General features: G+C 35.6%; 1 protein-coding gene across 1 annotated transcript in view; it reads left to right on the top strand.

Moving 5' to 3' along the window:
• The window catches only part of LOC118767833, a 226,689-nt gene extending 204,185 nt beyond the window's left edge, over positions 1–22,504 (top strand). Inside the window, exons 17-22 of the mRNA XM_036513113.1 lie at positions 1–8; positions 4,411–4,531; positions 6,920–7,167; positions 10,012–10,189; positions 13,428–13,675; positions 21,184–22,504. The exon at positions 1–8 is cut by the window's left edge and continues 722 nt beyond it. Of these exons, the coding sequence (XP_036369006.1) occupies positions 1–8; positions 4,411–4,531; positions 6,920–7,167; positions 10,012–10,189; positions 13,428–13,675; positions 21,184–22,176 (1,796 nt within the window). The 3' untranslated portion in view covers positions 22,177–22,504. The remainder of the gene's footprint in view (positions 9–4,410; positions 4,532–6,919; positions 7,168–10,011; positions 10,190–13,427; positions 13,676–21,183) is intronic.
• The last annotated feature ends 204 nt before the right edge of the window (positions 22,505–22,708 follow it).

Below are 22,708 nucleotides of genomic sequence, written 5' to 3'. Positions count from 1 at the left end.
CAGGAAAGGTACGTTTAAAAGATTTTATTCATTCATTTATTTATTTATTTGATATTATTATTCATATTCGCAACAAATTATTAGACTGTTGGAAAAGAAAAATTCCTAACATCGGCCTACATGTAACCTTAGATGCCAAGAATCGTCCTAAGTGTCCTGGCTGTCCCTAATAACACTGTTTTCTGGAGCTGTACTAAATTGGGTTTTATGCCTACTTTATCTATCCATCTGTTCAAATCTTTAGGGATAGTTCCTAATACACCTATAACTACTGGAATACATTTACCCGTACTTTCCATAGTCTCAGTAATTTCATGGCTGGGTCCTGGTACCTTGCTATTTTTTCTATACCTCTCATATTGATTTTTTTTTTCATCATTTGGTACCGTTAAATCAATTTATCTGACACTTTCTACTCTCTTTATCTACTACTACTAAATCAGGCCTTCCAGCTTCTATTACTCTGCCAGTCTGAATGTTAAAGTCCCACAACATTTTATATTTTGTACTTTCGAGTACGTTACTAGGTTCATGTTCGTTTATATGGCTTACTTTCTAGTACTTTACTAGGTTCATGTTCAGTTTATTATTATTATTATTATTGAGTGAGAGAGCAGTGCATGCCATCAAAGTGACACTGGGGTAAAATATACGAAGCCCAATATACCCATCATGACTACCCGTCTGATATGGGTGTACCAGGCACATGCATCACAACCATATGTGCGCGACATGGTGATCTCATATCAAGATAAACAGCACATGACCTTGCAGTTGGGGCCCAGTTAGAATTTTCTTCAGGTTGAGTAGCCCATCCCGCTCAAAAGGTCCCTGAATAAGGGTTGTTTAAGGATGTTGAAAGAACCACCCATGTTTCCAGAGGTGAATTATTGAGGTGGTATTACTATTATTATTATTATTATTATTATTATTATTTATTATTATTATTATTATTATTGAATGAGAGAGCAGTGCATGCCATTAAAGTGACACTGGGGTAAAATATACTAAGCCCAGTATACCCATCATGACTACACGTCTGATAAGGGTACACTAGGCACATGCATCACAACCATATGTGCGCGACATGGTAATTTCAAGGTGACTTATCCAAACCTTCAAGAATTCCTTTCAACACACGGCTATGATGCTCCCCCACTACTTCTGCTCGTGATCAGAGATGCACATATCGTCAGCCACTAAGGGACATGCTCAACTGGTTATGGTCAAACAACTGACAAACAAATCTGTGGTATTGAGCAGAATATTTGCTGTAGCCCATCTTTTATACCAAGACAAAACAATGTACATGATAACACTTCCAATCAGTTAAGATCAGAAGCCATGAGAGCCACTGTCTGGTACTGAATCAGGGCATTTATTATTATTATTATTATTATTATTATTATTATTATTATTATTATTATTATTATTATTGAGTGAGTGAGCAGTGCATGTCATCAAAGTGACACTGGGGTATAAATATACGAAACCCAGTATACCCATCACAACTATATGTGCGCGACATGGTGATCTTATATCAAGATAAACAACGCATGACCTTGCAAATGGGGACCAGTTATGGTTTTCTTCAGGTCGAGTGGCCCACCCGGTCAAAAGCTCCCTGAATAAGGGTTGTTTTAAAGATGGTGAATAAAACATCCATGTTTCCAAGGGTGAAATATCCCCCAAAGAATTCCTCTCAAACACATGGCTATGATGCTTCCCCACTACTTCCGCTCGTGATCAAAGGTGCACATATCATCAGCCACTAAGGGCCATGCTCAACTGATTAAGATCAAATAACTGACAAGCAAATCTGTGATATTGAGCAGAATATTTGCTGTAGCCCATCTTTTATACAAAGACGAAACAGTGTACATGATAACATTTCCAATCACTTAAGATAAAAAGCCATGAGAGCCACTACCTGGTATTATTATTATTATTATTATCGGCGAGCTGGCAGGAACGTTAGCACGCGCGGGAAATGCTTACCGGTATTTCGTCTGTCGTTACGTTCTCAGTTCAAATTCCGCCAAGATCGACTTTGCCTTTCATCCTTTCGGGGTCGATAAATAAAGTACTAGTTTCGCACTGGGGTTGATGTAATCGACTTAATCCATTTTGTCTGTCCTTGTTTGTCCCCTCTATGTTTAGCCCCTTGTGGGTAGTAAAGAAATAAATTATTATTATTATTATTATTATTATAATTATTATTATTATTATTATTATTATTATTATTATTAGTATTATTATAGTAGTAGTAGTAGTAGTTAGTAGTAGTAGTAGTAGTAGTAGTAGCAGCAGTAGTAGTAGTAGTAGTAGTAGTAGTAGTAGTAGTAGTATGTGTGTCGCAATTATCGAATTTTTATCTCGTTCTTTACCAAGTTCTCTATTATTTTAGAACATGCTGAATATCTGAAACTGTTCATGAACTGGATGTAAATATTCTAATCTTACAGCTTGGCTAAACTAGTACCATAATTTAATATCTAAGACCCTTGAAACGTTTGAATCGATATTCTAAATAATCAATACTTAAAAATATCCAATACTTGGAATTTATTTTGATAATATACCAACTTAATCAACTAAACAACATTCACAAAAAAATTATTTGTCAGTTCTAGCAATACTTCAGTGAACTGTATGAAATGTAATTCTATTTTATTGGAATCAATGGGCTGGTTCTTTAAATGCTTGCTACTCCTCTTCCTGTCCCTTTCTAACACGACCTCCCGTTTCCCTTATACTTTCCACCATCTCTGCAAGACTGCAAACTTCTTATTTGTAATTCTAGCATATTTCGATTATTCCACTTTGATATATATATATATATATATATATATATATATATAAATAGATGAGTGTATTTTTACCTTGTTAACAATTAACACAGAAAAAAAATAGTTACCAGGGCAACACGGAAAAAATAAATAAATAGTTACCAGGGCAACTATTTGATTACACCTGCGTTAACTCCATTTTTTTTATTCATATATATATATATATATATATATATATACACACGTATCAAGTAGTAATGATCTAAGTGATCCAGGCATTTAACTTGACAGCACTCCAAGGTATATTTGGCTTACAGAGTACCCAAAAAGAAAATATTAATACTATTATCAACCGATCAGGTTAGTGTAGCAGGCAGTGCGATGTTAACCGTAGTAAAATGACATTAAGCATATTCTAAATCCACTTATCTAATAATAACCGAGGTCTTTTTACGCAGTGTATATTGAAGGAATATGAATGAACAGCTCAGTTTATGCTACGCATGTTTCCTTAGCATGATTATTTGCTCAATAATGCATAATGTTACACAATATTACATAATATAACATTTTTATGTAATCATACCATTTCAGCAGGTAATATTTACTGGCAAGAACCAAAGAGATTGATCTTTACCAGTAGAATGATGTAGTTACGTAATAATGAAATTATGATCAACTTTATCAGTAAAACTTTCAATATTGCCAAGTGAAATAGTGTGGTGGTGTGTAATATTATATAATGCTATTCATTATTAAATAGACATGCTATGGAATTGTGTGTAGCGTAAGCTGAGCCGTCCTATCTATCTATCTATTCATCTATCTATCTATCTATCTATCTATCTATCTATCTATCTATCTATCTATCTATCTATCTATCTATCTATCTATATATCTATCTATCTATCTATCTATCTGTCTGTCTATCTATCTATCTATCTGTCTGTCTGTGTAGCAAAAGAATGTGATAACATTCACTCACAGAAGAGAGAGAGAGAGGCAGATAGACAGATAGATAGATAGATAGATAGATAGATAGATAGATAGATAGATAGATAGATAGATAGATAGATACATACATACATACATACATACATACATACATACATACATACATACATACATACATACATACATACATGTAATTAACCACTGTTACTAAAAGTTATCGTAATTTCCTCAGCTCTACATTAAAGAGTGAAAAGCATTAAAGTTACCATTTACGTTCGCTTAACGAGGAATTAGATTGGTACATTTAAATAGCCACGCTGACTTGCTAATGGATGTGATTGCAGACTATACTATTAATACTTAATACAATGTTTTCTGTTCAAAATCTGCTAAGGTTCTATTAAAGACTATCAGATATCCTACTTTATTTTCGTGGTAAGAAACCTCAGAAATCCTTCTGTTCTTATTGTGGGAAGGGATGTTCTTCCATCTGTTGAAACCCACTTTTTGTGATTCTAAGCCCCCGTCTTTTTACAAATTGAAATGAATCTAACTTTGAAGCAGCTTCTCACAAAGATCCAGTCCTCCATAAATGCATTTGTGTATGTAAGTGTGAGTGTAGTTTTTGATGTAGTACGTTCAATGCCTTTGATGTCTATTTTTTCAGATACTCCTACTGTCATTGGCAGTCTCTATATTAAGGAATCGACCGAAAGTCAAACAAATCAGCTACAATGAATATATTAACATACTTAATGCCATCGACGGACATTTAAATCGAAGAAGGCGTAAGTTATTTATTAATATGTGTTGATTCTTAAGGCGATGAGCTGGCAGAAACGTTAGCACGCCGGGCAAAATACTTAGCAGTATTTCGTCTGTCTTTACGTTCTGAGTTCGAATTCCGCCGAGGTCGACTTTGCCTTTCATCCTTTCGGGGTCCATAAATTAAGTACCAGTTGGATACTGGAGTGCGATTTAATCGACTAGCTCTCTCCCCAAAAATTTCGGGCCTTGTGCCAAGAGTAGAAAAGAATATTTGCTGATTCTTATAAAATCAGCCACTCATACAAAAATACTGCCTGTAGCGATTTTGTACTTCAATGGGATTAAAGATACAAAACAAGAGATAATAAGAAAAACTACTAAAAAATGTTTAAAAACTGTCCTCGGAAAACCTCCATCTTTAGAAATTCCAAAACTGTATTAATTTAAAAGCGATTATATTTCAAAAGTATCTTCTCTCTTTGCTCACCAGTACATACATACATACATTCGTGCATGCATACATACATACATACATACATACGTACATACGTTGTATGTAAGCTTTACATACATATATACATACATATATATATATATATATATATATATATATATATATTATATTATATATATATATATATATATATATATATATAGGTATTCCTTCGCAATTAGGAATATGCAGCCGTCGTTCAGCTCCATTCTTTCATATATTTATATATATATATATATATATATATATATATATGTATATATAATATATATATATATATATATATATATATATATATATATTATATATATATATATTTATTATATAGAAGGACTTCTACAGGACTAGTACTGTTTCATTCAAGAGAAATCTTCAGGAAGCTTCCTGAAGATTTCTCTGAATGAAACAGTCTAGCCTGTAGAAGCTCCTTCTATATAATAAATTAATTACTCTGCTATGTATTGAGTACCTTACTTACTGTGGTTAACCCCGATCAACCCGGGACCTACATATATATATATATATATATATATATATATGTTCATACATGTGTGTGCGTGTATTTCTGTAGAGGCGCGTGGCTTGGTGGTTAAGGGAGATGTACACAAGATCGTAAGATTGTGGTTTCGATTCCTGGACCCGTTGGTTTATTTTCTTCGGACTTTGAACTCAGAACATAAAGGCAAGCAAAATGCAGCTAAGCACATTGTCCGGTGTGCCAACGATTCGGCCTGCTGGCCGCCTTAATAATAATAATCCTTTTCAATATAGGTACAAACCCTGGGAATTGGGGGTAGAGGACTAGTCGATTACATCGACCGCAGCGCGTAACTGGTACATATTTTATTGACTCCGAAAGGATAAAAGGCAAAGTCGACTTCGGCGGAATTTTAATTCAGAACGTAGCGCAGACGAAGTACCTATTTCTTTACTGCCCACAAGGGGCTACACACAGAGAGGACAAACAAGGACAGACAAACGGATTAAGTCGATTATATCGACCCCAGTGCGTAACTGGTACTTATTTAATCGACCCTGAAAGGATGAAGGGCGAAGTCGACCTCGGCGGAATTTGAACTCAGAACTCGCCCGGCGTGCTAACGTTTCTGCCAGCTCGCCACCTTAATAATAAAAGTAATAATAATAATAATAATAATAATAATAATAATAATAATAATAATAATAACACATCCTACGCAGAACACTTTCCATACAATAACCATCAGAGCATCACAACAAATCACAGCACATACCCAAGGCACACAGAGCTGTGCTCGGTAGTGAAGTGAAAGCACGCTATAAAAATAAAACTACTGAATGATAATAATAATAATATAATAATAATAATAATAATAATAACACATCCTACGCAGAACACTTTCCATACAATAACCATCAGAGCATCACAACAAATCACAGCACATACCCAAGGCACACAGAGCTGTGCTCGGTAGTGAAGTGAAAGCACGCTATAAAAATAAAACTACTGAATGATAATAATAATAATAATAATAATTGTATTAATAATAATGATTTATATTGCTATTATACACTACAGCTCATACATACTATTAGAACATTAAACCATGGGGGTTTTAAAAAAGAAGAGCGATGTGTAAGCGGAAAACGAGGTCGTGTAAAGACGTTATACAATGAACATAGCTTTTAAAAAAGTGATATAATATTTCGAGGAGAGGTACAAACTTTTTGTTTTTTCTACAATGATTGCAAGGTCAGATGATTATATACTAAAAAAAAGTGAATGGCCACAGTCAAATGACTGAAACAAGTAAAAGAATAAAAGAATTACATGCTTGACGTTAAATACCTGGTGATCATGTTTTAGCTCCTTTTTTTTTTAATTACTTCGTAATTCTAAATCCCAAGTCATCGATGGATTTTTATATTTTCACAGAAATACAGTATGCAAAGAAAGTTGTATTCACACCACTCGAGGAAGAAGCGCGAAAAATTAGACATCGGAAAATTATTTCTGAGATGTGGTGCAAGAGTGTTGTTGTAAATGGTATTATATACAGCTTTTTACTAATATCTGCTGGCTACATAGCTTATGTAAACCAAGACACAAAAAATTACAGAATGAAGGAGTCACTCGAGCATGTATTTGTCCATCCACTTGGGAGTAAACACAAGTTTACAAATGTAAGTAGAATCTATTGTTGTATCCTTTCATCCTTTCGGGGTCGATAAATGAAGTCCCAGTTACGCACTGGGGACGATGTAATCGACTTAATCCCTTTGTCGGTCCTTGTTTGTCCCCTCTATGTTTAGCCCCTTGTGGGTAGTAAAGAAATAAGAAGCGTTAGAACACCGGGCGAAATGCTCAGCGGTATTTCGTCTGCCGTTAAGTTCTGAGTTCAAATTCCGCCGAGGTCGACTTTGCCTTTCACCCTTTTGGGGTCGATAAATTAAGTACCATTTACGCATTGGGGTCGATGTAATCGACTTAATCCGTTCGTCTGTCCTTGTTTATCCCCTCTGTGTTTAGCCCCTTGTGGGTAGTAAAGAAATCGGTATTTCGTCTGCCCTTACGTTCTGAGTTCAAATTCCACCGAGGTTGACTTTGCTATTCATCATTTAGGGGTCGATAAATTAAGTGCCAGTTACGCACTGGGGTCGATGTAATCGACTTAATCCGTTTGTCTGTCCTTGTTTGTCCCCTCTATGTTTAGCCCTTGTGGGCAATAAAGAAATAAGAATCTATTGTATTTTGAGAGCGCATGGCCTAATGGTTAATGTGTTGCATTCGTGATTACGAGATCGTGATTTCAATTCTTAGACCGAGAGATACGTTGTGCTCTTGAGCAAAACACTTCATCTCACACTGCTCTGCGATCGCTTCGATATGTGACGCAGGGTTCACCGCCTACATGTCCAGGTAACGTCGATGTGATGGAGGGCAATGTGCTAATGTACAGCAAATACATTTATTTGATCGCTATAAACAAATCATATGTGCAGATCGTTCAACAAAAGCTGACCACTGATATGTCGTGTTCGACGGGAGAGTCCATCATGATAGAGATTGACAGACTTCTTGCGTAGGAAGGAACACAGTTTCTGATTCATAGCAGAAGAGAGATGGTAAAATATGTCAGCATCTGTTTCATTAGTATTTGGTTTGAGCTTTTACTTGTTTCCATCATTGATGGAGTTTGAACTCAGGACGTAAAGACGGATGAAAGCTGCTCTACTCTTTGTCTGACGTGCTAGCGATTCTGCCGGCTCATCGCCTTAATAAAAGTAATCCTTTCTAATATAGGCACAAGGCCTGAAATTTTGAGGGCGGGGGCATGCCGAAGCATTGCTTTTGACGGTTTAGTCGAACAAATCGACCCCGGTACTTTTTTTTTTAAAGTTTGGTACTTTGTTTTTTCGGTCATCTTTAGCGAATGACTAGGTCACCGAAACTTAAACAAACCAACACCGGTTGTCACGGGATGTGGGGTGGGGGGCACGAACACAAAGACATACACATATACATATACACACATATATATACACATATATATGATGTGTATGTGTGTATACGACGAGCTTCCATACAGTTTGTTATTTCTTTATTGCCCACAAGGGGCTAAACATAGAAGGGACAAACAAGGACAGACAAAGGGATTAAGTCGATTACATCGACCCAGTGCGTAACTGGTACTTAATTTATCGACTCCAAAAGGATGAAAGGCAAAGTCGACCTCAGCGGAATTTGAATTCAGAACGCAACGGCAGACGAAATACCTATTTCTTTACTACCCACAAGGGGCTAAACACAGAAGGGACAAACAAGGGCAGACAAAGGGATTAAGTCGATTACATCGACCCCAGTGCGTAACTGGTACTTAATTTATCGACCCCGAAAGGATGAAAGGCAAAGTCGACCTCGGCGGAATTTGAACTCACAACGTAACGGCAGACGAAATACCGCTAAGCATTTCGCCGGCGTGCTAACGTTTCTGCCAGCTCGCTGCCTTATATCATACAGTTCCATGCAGTTTCTGTTTGCGAAATTCACTCATGAGGCATTGATGACCCAAAACTATGAGAGAAAATACTTGCCCAATGTGGGTTGTTAAATGAAATGAAATTATCTTTACACACACACACACACACACACACACACACACACACACACACACACACACAAACAGAAGTAATGTCACAAACGTATCAATAAAAGAATTTACATTTTGTTGTTCGACCTGTTAGAAATAGCAGCCAAATCTTTTTGATAAGCATATCCTAATTTGTTTAAAAGCAAAATGTAGGATTCGTTTGGTAATATAGTCCAAGATGTATAAAAACACGTCGTGTTTGCAGACTAGAATGCCTATGTTTATTATTTGTTCCATCAATGCTGGTCTTGAACTAAATGTGGAAGCACTCCGTCGGTTACGACGACGAGGGTTCTAGTTGATCCGATCAACGGAACAGCCTGCTCGTGAAATTAACGTGTAAGTGGCTGAGCACTCCACAGATACGTGTACCCTTAACGTAGTTCTCGGGGATATTCAGCGTGACACAGAGAGTGACAAGGCCAGCCCTTTGAAATACAAGGTACAACAGAAACAGGAAGTAAGAGTGAGAGAAAGTTGTGGTGAAAGAGTACAGCAGGGATCACCACCATCCCTGCCGGAGCCTCGTGGAGCTTTTTTAGGTGTTTTCGCTCAATAAACACTCACAACGCCCGGTCTGGGAATCGAAACCGCGATCCTATGACCGCGAATCCGCTGCCCTAACCACTGGGCCATTGCGTCTCCACGGTCTTGAACTAAATAGTAACTAGTACAATGGCAGCAGCAGCAGTAACAAGAATAACAGTTACTAATGTCATAAGTGATTCGGTTACAACTAACAACAGAAACTACTCAACGTTTATATTTTATTTAGTGCCACACTGCAGCTTCTGTCATTCATGTGTTTATACAAATGTCGCATCATTTGATTTTTGTATTATTTTGATAACATAATTTTCTCTTTTTCCCGTTGCAGGTGAAAACTGTGGAATTATACTTCGAGTGGATGGAAAAGGTTGTTTTCCCAAATTTTTTTCCGACTGCAAGTATTTTTAAGAAGAAAATGGTTTCTATTGAGAAAATGTATATATCAGATGGCGTAAATATAAAAATTGGTCCGGCAAGATTACGACAACTGAGAGTCAAAAAGTCAGGTTGTTTGTTCTATTAATCGATTTTGGCGCTATAAATATGTTTGGTACTGAAAACTGTGAGCGAATTCCCAGAATTGCTAGAATAAATTAAATAGAGTGCTTTACGATATTCGTTCCTGTTCCAAGCGCGCTGCGTTCGAATCTTGTCAAGAGCAGCTTTGTCTTTTGCTTTTTCTGGGTTGATAAAATAGCAGATCAAGGAGTGAAGATTGTTGGAGCGTGGGCGACATGCGTTGCGATATGTACTGAAATAATTACCACAAAAATTGAAAGAAATATCGCAAACGTACCAACAAAGGAATCTCCCTTTTGTTGTTCGACCTGTTAGAAATAGCAACCAAATCTTTTTGATATCACATGGTCGAATTCGCGAATTTTTGATATCACATGGGTGAATTCGCGAATTTTTGATATCACATGGGTGAATTCGCGAATTTTTGATATCACATGGGTGAATTCGCGAATTTTTGATATCACAATGGGAGAATTCGCAGAATTCCTAAAATAAATTAGAATGCTTTACGATGTTCGTTCTTGTTCCTAGCACTCTGAGTTCAAATCCTGTCGAGAGCAACTTTACTTTCTCTGGGTTGATAAAGTTGCAGTCCGAGGAGTGAGAATTATTGGAGCGTTGGACGATATACCTTGCTATATGTATTGCAGTCTTTACGTTCTTAGCTCAATTTATCCCCACATGCCGATGTCTAAGGGATTTGTGACAAGATCATTAGACTGCGGCCATAGAGGAATTTTTAGTCGAATGAATCAATCCCAGTACCTCTTTTTTAACCTCAGTACTTAATCAGCTCCTACGGTTTTGGTCGATCTGGGGCTATAGTAGAAGACACTTGCCTAAGGTGTCATGCAGTGGAACTGAACCCGGAACCAAATGGTTGGGAAGCAAGTTTCTTACCACACAGTCACTATCATGATTTAGCAATTCCACCACTGCTGCTTGTCACTTTTAATCTACAACTGTTACACTTCTGTGCTTTTTTTTGCGCTATACGTCTATATGAGACGCTTTCTCAAGACAAATAACGCAACGTTGTGGCTTTCCATAGTATAGCCAAATTAAATACACGTTAAATAAAGATATACAGAGTTATATAGATTTTAGTATAATTCTCGGGTAAAAACCTCGTAACGAGCATTATTTAAGAGTTGTTATGTCCTTATTTGCTTACCACATGTTATCCTACAGTAAGCTATACTTCGGAGACAGATACACATGCGGAACTCGTCTTTGCATAAGATTAATATAAGAATAATACAACACGAGGTCGGAGGATGTCAGTAGGTCACAAAATTCGGTTCAGCTTTAACTTGCTGAGTTTATATATGTGTGTGTGTGTGTGTGTGTGCGTGTATGTGTGTGTGTGTGTGTGTGTGTGTGTGTGTGTTGTGTGTGACAACGTGTGACAACGTGTGTATCGTTGGCGATTTTTTCCTCCGTCTTCCTTTCCTTAGATCTTTCCTTTTCCTATGTTTCTGACGAAGGGCTCCGCTCGAAACGTTAAATCCTCCTTTTTTCTTTCCTTTCCTGAACGTCCAATAACACAATACTTGTTCCACGTTCTCGCGTTGTTGTGTTTTCACGTTGTTCATGTTTAGATCAACTATATATATATATAATTATAAAGAATGATCTTCTATTGTGATATATGAATATAAAATCAGCAACTTGAAGCTGGTGTGCAGAATCGAATGTTGTGATCATCTACTAAGGTCTGATATCCTTCATCCAGGTGTTATATTTTATATGTATATATATATATTGGAGTCCTTTTTCCTTAAACCCCCCCCCTTTTTCGTTACACACACGCGCACACATATACACACCTTGCCTATATATATACATCACTCTTACACACATTCAATCTACTCGCCATTAATACCACCACGACACTGGACACACACACACACTACTACTCAACACACGCTGGCACGCTACATACGCCCCCACCCCTTCCCCTCCCTCCCTTCCTCCTTCCTTCTTTTTCTTACTACTGACCTCCCTTCCTCCTTCCTTCTTTTTCTTACTACTGACCTCGTCTGCTAGCTGACCACTAGTCTCGCCCTACCCCACACGCCTACACACAGACGCACACACTAACACCACATATTTTTTTTTGTTTTTTCATCTCGCCTCACACACACACATACACACACGCGCACGCACACACTCACACATACACACACATCTGTTGGGTTACCAACCTTGTCTCCACTCTTTTGCCTTTAAAACCCACTTTGCTCTTGTTATCGTCAACATCCGCCTTTCACCATGTGCAACTCGTAAACAACCAGTCGTCTTTTTTCTCTTTCCCTGTTGCCCGCTCTGGGATCTTTCTTTCCTCTCTCTCTCTTCCTTCTTTATGTTTCCGACGAAGAGCTCCGCTCGAAACGTCATACCCCCTGCTTCCATCTCCTGAGCGCCTATTAATAATAATACTGTAATTGTTCCTGTTGTTGTTGTTTTTTTGTTTCCCTTTTGGATTAAAATTATATATATATATATAATATATATATATTAAGCAATAATAAATCTCTGAGCGAGGTGTAAACAGTAAGCGCTCGACAACGTAAAGTATACTAGCCATCTTAATATGGCTAACCACTAGGAGTGGGGGGTGTTACTGTAGCATTTTAGCCCCAGGAGATCATCGTCTCCAGCTGGCTTTAGACACAATCCTGTGACCTTTAATGATATTCGTAAAGGGAGGTCATTCCCTCTCGAAAACCTAAGTGATACGCATGGACTGCAGTTTCGAGATTATTGTCTCTTGTCAACACACGCTAATCTCTTATCGAAAACCCGTGATTAGCGTGTGTTGACAAGAGACAATAATCTCGAAACTGTAGTCCATGCGTATCACTTAGGTTTTCGAGAGGGGATGACCTCCCTTTGCGAATATCATTAAAGGGCATAGGATTGTGTCAAAATCCAGCTGGAGACGATGATCTCCTGGGGCTAAAAAGCTACAGTAACACCCCCACCCCTAGTGGTTAGCCATTTTAAAATGGCTAGTATACTTTACGATATATATATATATGAATGTATATATGTATGTATATATTATATACACACACACACATATGTTAACTTGCAAATATATTCGGATATATTTATAGTCTCTGATTATGTAATCCAATTAGCGAATACTAGCCATTTGAATATTAATGAGTTGTAAAATATTGATGTACATTTTTTAAATGTGCTTTTCATAATTTGCAGAAAATTGTGATAAATCGAGTCTTAAAATCAAAAGTTGTAACAAAGGATACAATTTGCTGAACGAATTAAAAGATCCTTATTGTCTTCGGTGGCAACCGGAAACAGTTTTTGGATGTCCACACAATGAGAGCGTCACCAACTTAACATCAGATTCTTGGAAGTATACTCCGGCTTCAAAAATAAATGGTGTACCAATTATTGGTATGTGGAACACATACGGTGGAGGAGGTTACATAAGTAATTTCGAGGTAATAAAATAATAAAAATTAACATTCTTTACAAAATATGAAATGCCATGTATGTTTTAATGCCTTGTGGTTATAACTGGGCTTTTATTGTTCATAATGTTTTCCTAGTTCTAATTCCATTCTCCCTCCCTCCCCCTCTCTCTCTCTCCGTTTTTATATTTTTTGTTTATTTAATTTTTTGCAGCAAATATGATGACCATTTCCAAATAATGTTTATGCCTGATAGCAGTTGGCAGTTCTTGCTTTGTAAAACTGCTTGTAATTCTCAAACGAGATGGATCTGAAAAATTGTAAATAATAATAATTATAATAATAATAATAATAATAATAATAATAATAATAATAATAATAATAATAGTAATAGTAATAATAATAATAATAGTAATAGTAATAATAATAATAATAATAATAGTAAGTTGTTGTAATAATAATAATAATAATAATAGCAGTAATAATAATAATAGTAGTAATAATAATAATAACAACAACAACAAAAATTATTATTATTATTATTATTAGTATTATTATTATTTTATGTTTTATTTTTTCTTTACATTAGTACAAGTTGGCTCCAAGTCTCACCCAGAGACCTCAAGAGACAACAAGCTGAAAGTTCATGTTGGTGTTATGCCTAGGGTGCCATATGTTTGGTTTTGTACATAGTGTTGTTCTAGAGAATGTTTAAGAAACCATAAGAAAATTGTTTGTTTTAAAACTTGAGATTACATAGAAAGTATTTTGCGTAGGATATGAGCAGTTGCCATGAGCACCATCTTTTGAATTTCTGCCATTTTAGGGTTTCCTAGTATCTGAGCAAGGTAGCCATCAGCCCCTTTTGCTATCATTCCCAGGGCACCTATGACAACAGTTATTGTTTTAGTCTTCAGGTTCCACATTTTGCTAATTTCTATTTCAAGATCTTTATATTTTATCTTTAAATTATTATTATTATTATTATTATTATTATTATTATTATTATTATTATTATTATTATTATTATTATTATTATTATTATTATTATTATTATTATTATTATTATTATATGCAATACCAGGCTGTGGTTCTTTTGATCTTAACCAATTGGAAGTGTTATCATGTACATTGTTTTATCTTGGTAGAAAAGATGAGCTACAGCAAATAATCTGCTCAATACCACAGATTTGTTTGTCAGTTACTTGACTTAAACCAGTTGAGCAGGTCCCTTAGTGGCTGACGATATGTGCATCTCTGATCACGAGCAGATGTAGTGGGAGAGCATCATAGCCATGTGTTGAGAGGAATTATTTCGGATTTGAACAATTCACCTCTGGAAACATAGGTGTTTCACTAAACACCCTTAAACAAACCTTATTCAGGGATTTTTTCAGTGGGACAGATTACTCGATCCGAAGAAAATTCTAAGTGGTCTCCATCTGTAAAGTCATGCGCTGTTTACCTTGATATAAGGTCATCATGTCGCGCACATATGGTTGTGATGCATGTGCCTGGTGTACCCTTATCAGACGGGTAGTCATGATGGGTATATTGGGCTTCGTATATTTATACCCCAGTGTCACTTTGATGACATGCACTGCTCTCTCACTCAATAATAATAATAATTATAATAATAATGATAATGATAATAATAATAATAATAAAATAATAATAATAATAATAATAATAATAATAATAATAAACTTTCAAAATACAAAGATCTGGAAATAGAGGTAACTCGAATGTGGAACCTAAAAACAGAAACAATTCCTATCATAGTAGGCGCATTAGATATGATAAAAAACATTCAGAAAAATACATAACAAAAACACCAGGACTAACAAGTATATATAACATACAGAAAATAGCACTACTAGGCAATGCACGCATCCTGCATAAAACACTTTCGATACAGTTAAAATAAGAGCACCACAACAAACTACAGTACATATCCAAGGCACACAGAGCTGCACTCGGTAGTGCAGTAAAAGCACGTGATAAAAGTAAGACTACTACGTAAAAATAATAATAATAATAATAATAATAATGATAACATTAATAATAATAATAATAATATTAATAATAATAATAATAATAATAATATTAATATAATAATAATAATAATAATAATAATATAATAATAATAATAATATAATAATAATAATAATAATAATAATAATAGTAATAATAATAATAATAAGGATTTAGGACAGTCATAGAAGAGTTGAAACAGCGTATCATAGAGGTAGCAGGTAAGCTTTCCAGATATCAGAAAAGAATAGACCAGTATCAACAGAATAGATTATTTTAGACAGACCAGAGGAGAGTTTATAACCAAATAAATAGTGGAGAAGAAGTACTGAAGATGTGAAACGTAATACAGAAAAAGCTAGAAAGTTCTGGAGTAATATTTGTGATAAGCCAGTCAATCGTAATGTAGGTGCAGTATGGTTAAAGAAAGTGAGGGAAGAAGTAGTGAGTGTGAAGCAACCAGATCTAAGACTAACTAGTGCATTAATGAGTAAAGTGTTTGAAAAGATGCCAAACTGGAAGTGCCCAGGACCAGATTTAGTTCAAAGGCACTGGCTAAAGAAATTTTACAACTTACATAGAACGCTGAGGGAACAACTTCAGGATTGCCTTAATGGAGGAATAATACCAAATTGGATGACTAGAGGGAGAACAATATTCATCATGAAAGATAAGAGCAAGGGTGTTTCAACTAGCAACTATAGACCAATCACTTGGTTACCATTAGTGTGAAAATTGTTAACCGGAATGCTTTCAGAAGGAATTTACAAGCACGTTGACAACCAGAATTTACTGCCAGAAGAACAGAAAGGTTGCAGGAAGAAGACTAGAGGAACGTGTGAGCAATTATATATGGACAAAGCAGTTCTAAATGAAGTAAAAGCTAGAAAGAAAAATCTAACATTAGCATGGATAAATTATAAGAAAGCCTATGACATGATCTCATACTCATGGATAAGTGAATGTTATTCAGTATAGGAGACAACATAAGAGAATTTATTAGCTTTAGCATGAAGAAACAGAAAGTAGATCTCTACTCAGGTGACCGTCTTAGGGGAAGTTAATATCAAGAGAGGAATTTTCCAATGAGACTTGTTAACCCCTTTAATATTTGTCTTATGTTTGATCCCCTTCAGTTTAATATTAATGAAGGCAAAGGCAGGGTATCAGTTCAGAAATGGTAAGGGGAAAATTAGCCATTTGCTCTTCATGGATGATCTCAAGCTTTTTAGTCAGAATGAAAAAGAGATAGATTCCTTAATAAAGACTGTAAGACTCTTCACCAAAGATACAGGCATGGAATTTGGCATAGATAAGTGTGAATTATTAGTCATGAGAAGTGGACAGGTAGTTAACAGTGAAGACATCCAATTACCAGATGGCCATAAATTAAAATCATTGAAAGAAGGAGAGAGTTATAACTATCTAGGAGTATTACAATCTGATAGAGTACTAACTTTAGTAATGAAAACGAAAATTGAGACAGAGTACATTAGAAGGGTGAGGAAGCTAATGAACATGAACCTAGTAAAGTACTAGAAAGTAAGAAATATAAATGAACATGAACCCAGTAAAGTACTAGAAAGTATGAAATATAAAACGTTGTGGGACTTTAACATTCAGGCTGACAGAGTAATAGAAGCTAGAAGGCTTGATTTAGTAGTAGTAGATAAAGAGGACAGATAATTGACTTAACAGTGCCAAATGATGAAAAAATCAATATGGGAGGAAAGTGAAATGAAGGAAATCTTTAGGCGAGAATATCTTAGAAGAACCAGGTTAATTATGGGAAGTAGATTGGATGGAAAGAACAAAATCTGGGCAATGAACATATGGACTGTTTCTTTAATACGATACGACGCAGGTGTTAAGTGGGGAAAGAACAAGCCTGAGGAAATGGACAGGAAAGCTAGAAAAGTGATGACAATTAACAAGAAACTACATCCCAAAAGTGACATTGACAGACTGTATGTACCTAGAAACAGGAGTGGAAGAGGTCTCATAGGAGGCAAGATTCGTGTTGTCAACGAGATGAACTGTCTGGGGTGATACATCAAACAGTATAGTGAATCGTTGCTTGCCACTGTTAGAATTAACAATATAATAACTACCGAAAATGTGATGCACCCACAAAAATTTAAGAAACAAGACGAAGAAGAAAGAGTTAACAACTGGAAAACGAAACCACTGCATGGGCAATACCTTGGAAACACTCTCACATATGGTGCATATGTGTAACAAGCTGGCCCAAAAGCACTAAAAAAGGAGGCACGATAACGTGACTAAGTTCGTCCACTGAAAGCTATTTGAAAAGTACGGCCTGAACAGAGAACGGAAATGGTACGGAAATGAACCAGAAGGAGTCCCTGAGAACAAGGACAATAAGATGCTGTGGGATTTTACAATCCATTGTGACTCCCTAATCGAGGCTTGAAGGTCAGATATTGTTGTGGTAGATAAAAAGAAAAAAAGGAAACCATGATCATAGATATTGCAATATCTGGAGATGCACGTATAAGAGACAAAGAAGTAGAAATAATTGAAAAGCACAGATTACTAAAAGACGAAATTGCAAGAAAGTGGACTATGAGGAGATTATCTGTCATTCCAGTAGCTGTAGAAGCACTCGGAGTACTAACCAAGCTTGAGAAATATGTCAAAGAAATCGGAAAAAACTGCTGTGGGGGACAGCTAGGATTTTGAGATTAGTACTTGGATGTTGAATGTCTCCCACGATAATGAACAACCAAGTATCAAAGCTTATAAAAAGAGATCCTGTGAGGCCTTTGACAGCAGGCAACTGTCCGCTCTCGCAGAATCTACCAGAACAACCGAAACCGAACGTTCTGATAAGTAAAACGATAATAATAATAATAATAATAATAATAATAATAGTCTTAACTGGTACATCACACGTATTGAGAAGAGCATTGTCGATGTGAGAACTGTTGCTGCTCATGTATTTTAATTTAACTTTAAAAAAAAAAATGAAAAAAAAAATGAACGAACTACTGAGTTTGGTTTAATGGCCTACCAATGTATACTATGAGTTTCTTTGCCCTAGGAGTCGGGAAGACACTCGGCAAGAAATGATAGCAAATTTGAAAGAAGAAGAAAAAAAAGTAATAATAATAATAATAAGGCAAGAAAGCAGCCTGCAGAAGATTGCGGTTACAATCAGGAGAGACCATGGATGAACCCGACGGTAGGTATTTAGGGATTTGGTTGCTGGATGACATTCTACGCAGAGAAATGAAAGTCAAGATCAGCGAGGCGTATCAAAAAAAGATGAAGATGGTGTTGAAATTCAACCAGTAGCGTAGCGTGCTAACGATTCTGTCAGCTCTCCACCTAAACAATTTAATAAATATGAAGCATTAACACTTCATAGACTTATTTTTCCCCTCTCTTTCACCGTTGTCACTTCTCCTACTAATACTTGTAACTTGTTGACTTATTTTCATACTTGTTGTCTTACTATTTGTCTGAATATGACAAATAAAAATAATAATTGCAGTCGTGACTCGAGGTTATATCCTTTTGAGAACGATACCTTTAGGAACACATGCCCTGACAAGCAAAGCAATAAATATTATAGAATGCGTTGCTACTCCAAATATGGATCAATTTGTTGCTATTCTTTGTTTGAGTGAAAAGTCTAGCATATCTTAGAGCCTATGACGTCTGTATTAGCATACGAAATCACCTCCTGGAATCAGACATTGGTTAATAAGTGCCAATACATACATACATACATACATACATGTAATATATATATATATATATATATATATGTGTGTGTGTGTGTGTGTGTGTGTGTGTGTGTCTATATATATATATATATATGCAAAAAGTAATATATTTATGTGCATATCTATAATATAATATTTAATATATATATATACACATACACACACACGCAAGTCTGTGTGTGTGCGTGTGTGTGTGTGTGTGTGTGTGTGTGTGTGTGTGTGTGTGTGTGTGTGTGTGTTGTGTACATACATGAGTCTTCTAAATATAGAATTATCCCAAATAATTATAAAGATTACAACAACAGAGCAATTATATTGACATGAATCAAAGATCAACTTTTGTTATTAACCCTCCAGAAATTATCCATTAACATTTAAATTACTTCTTAATTGCAAGTGATAAGTTAGGATTGTTTTGAAGGTTATTATGATCCCAAACCATCTCATTACATTTCATTTGAGCTGACACATTTTACAAACTTGTTTAAATGAACTGGACAACGGTCTAACTAACAAAGCAAATAAGTAACATCTGTAAATGTTATTAAGATGAAAAATGCTCGAACTTCTGGTAAGGTGTGCAAATGTTATATTCTGCAGCAGCTAAGGTAATATCACATTCAGAACGATATGGTTGAACTACATCAGAAACATAGATGTGAAGTTGATATTGTAGCAATATTTATGATTAAACAAACGAACAGCCATACAAAAGTGTTATTTCTGTCCAGTTTAGCTAGCGCGCTAGACACATAAGCAGGTGTATGTACCTGTAACTGTAAACATTCGCAGCATACTGCAATACATTCACTGTATTATTGCCCATAGCAGTATTAGCACTTTACAACTCTATTCTGACATTGCTATCCATCTTATCTTTCTCAACACGTCTTGATGTTGTTTTAAAGATGCCGACTTGAGTAAAGAAAAAATATCAGAGCAGTCGTTTGTACAAGAACTGTCTGTTAATAGAATTTAAACAGATACAGTGGAATAAACTATCAACGATAAGGTTAGAGGTGTGAAACGGAAAACTTTCATGCTATTAGCTTTTAGAAAGAAATGAAATGGCGAATTTTTTCCAAAACATTTCTCTAAATATGTCTCAAAATATGTGTTTGTACTCTAACATTAATTCTATCCTTTCACGAATCGCATCAATTTATACATACATACATACATACATACATACATACATACATACATACATACATACATACATACATACATACATACATATACATACATACATTTTTACAATTATATATTATACTAGACCCTTCTCCGAGTAATGAAAAACCTTCATGCCAAATTTGGTACAGATTGATCCAGCGGTTTGGCCGTGCATAGAAGACACACACACACACACACACACACACACAGTCAATTTCATATATATACGACGAACTTCCACACAGATTCCAAATTCACTCGCATTGGCCGGCCCTGGCTTTAGTAGAAACAATTGGCTATGGTGTCGCGCAGTAAGACTGAAACTGAAACCACGTGGGGGCAACACGAGGTCCATAACCACACAACCCTGACAGCACTTTAGTCACAGTGAATTAGGAATTCTGTAATTAGAATATCCTATCTTCTGAAATCCATAATTAATTGATAAATAAATTAATTAGTCATCTCTAATAGCTATGTATATATATATTCATATATATATATATATATTAATATATATATATAATATATATAACAAATAATACATTTCCTTTTCTTTGTATTTTTTATTCACTACAGATTAATGGTATCATATCGAAGGCCATGCTGGAGGAGCTGATCCGAGCTAAATGGGTTGATAGACAGACCAGAGGAGTTTTCTTGGAGTTTACGCTTTATAATGCCAATACTCATATGTTTGCATACATGAACTTTCTAGTGGAATTTCCAGAGACTGGTGGTGCTATACCATATTACATCATAAGTGTGTTTCGCCCGTTTGGCATTGATAGCGTCATCACTATTGTGTTTCAAGCGATCTTTATATTCTGTATTGTTTTATTGCTTATCAAAGTTATATACAACCTAATCAAAATGCAAATGGCATTTTTCTCTCAATTTTGGAACGTGATTGATTTTTTTTCGCTGATATTCTGTATTGTGTCTCTCGCTGTATTCATTATTCAACGCACACAAACCGATCAGATTCTTGAAGAATTTCGCCAAGATCCGAAAGCATTCGTAAATTTCTACCACATTGTGATTTGGAATGAGATAATATCAATTGCTTTAGCATTCCTGATTTTCTTTGCAATTATTCGCTTGTCGTGTATCCTTGGAGTCAGCCAGACCATGTTGCAGATATCGCTAATTCTTAACCGATGTGTTTCGCATCTATTTGGCGTCAGTTTTCTATTATGTATTTACGCAGGAATTTACGCCATGCTTGGTTATTTAATTTTTGGTTCCATTTGGTCTTACCGCAGTTATTCCTCAGCTCTGGTATCCGTCTTTTTGATAGTCTTAGGAAAGACCAACTATACGGAGCTAAATGATATCGCACCAATTATAGGAAAGATATATTTTTTCTCTGTGGTATTTTTCATGATATTTATGCTTCTGAAAATGTTTGAAAGTGTTTTGGGTGAATGCATTAGCATGAAACAGAATACAGAATTGGAAGATTATAATGTTATGTTAATGCTAACAAAATATTTTCGCATGCTTAGAGAAATAGGTAAAAAGAATTCGAAAGTTAGCGATGTCACAATAAACAAAAAGGAGTTTGTTTAGTTTACTCGGAATATTTAAATTGATTAGTAGAAGTAGACAGCTGAAATATTTGAAAGCAGCAAAGATTTAACAGCAACAACGATGAGTATGTATTGTCATTTGTTCAAAGGGAAACATACAAACACACCTGCCTTCCACTAAGCCATACCGTTATTACGTTTGTAGAACATCACAAACCATAAGACGTTCAATTTTAATTATCAAAGAATGGACACACACACGCACACACACACGCACACGCACACACACGCACACACACACACAAATATACTACCACCACCACACGCATGCGCATGCACACGCATACATTCCTCTAATTTGTGAATGTATGCATCTATCTATCTATCTATCTAACTACCTTTCTGTCTCCCCTTCCTCTTTCTTTTTCTCTTTCTCTCTCTCTCCTCACACTCACTCTCTCTCTCTCTCTCTCTCTATATATATATATATATATATATATATATATATATATATACATATGTATATATAATATGAGGGGATATTATTCCAAACTTAGAGGGGATATTATTCC

This window comes from Octopus sinensis, linkage group LG2, assembly GCF_006345805.1.
Source record: "Octopus sinensis linkage group LG2, ASM634580v1, whole genome shotgun sequence".
Lineage (NCBI taxonomy): Eukaryota > Metazoa > Mollusca > Cephalopoda > Octopoda > Octopodidae > Octopus > Octopus sinensis.
This window is presented reverse-complemented; position numbering and strand designations above follow the sequence as displayed.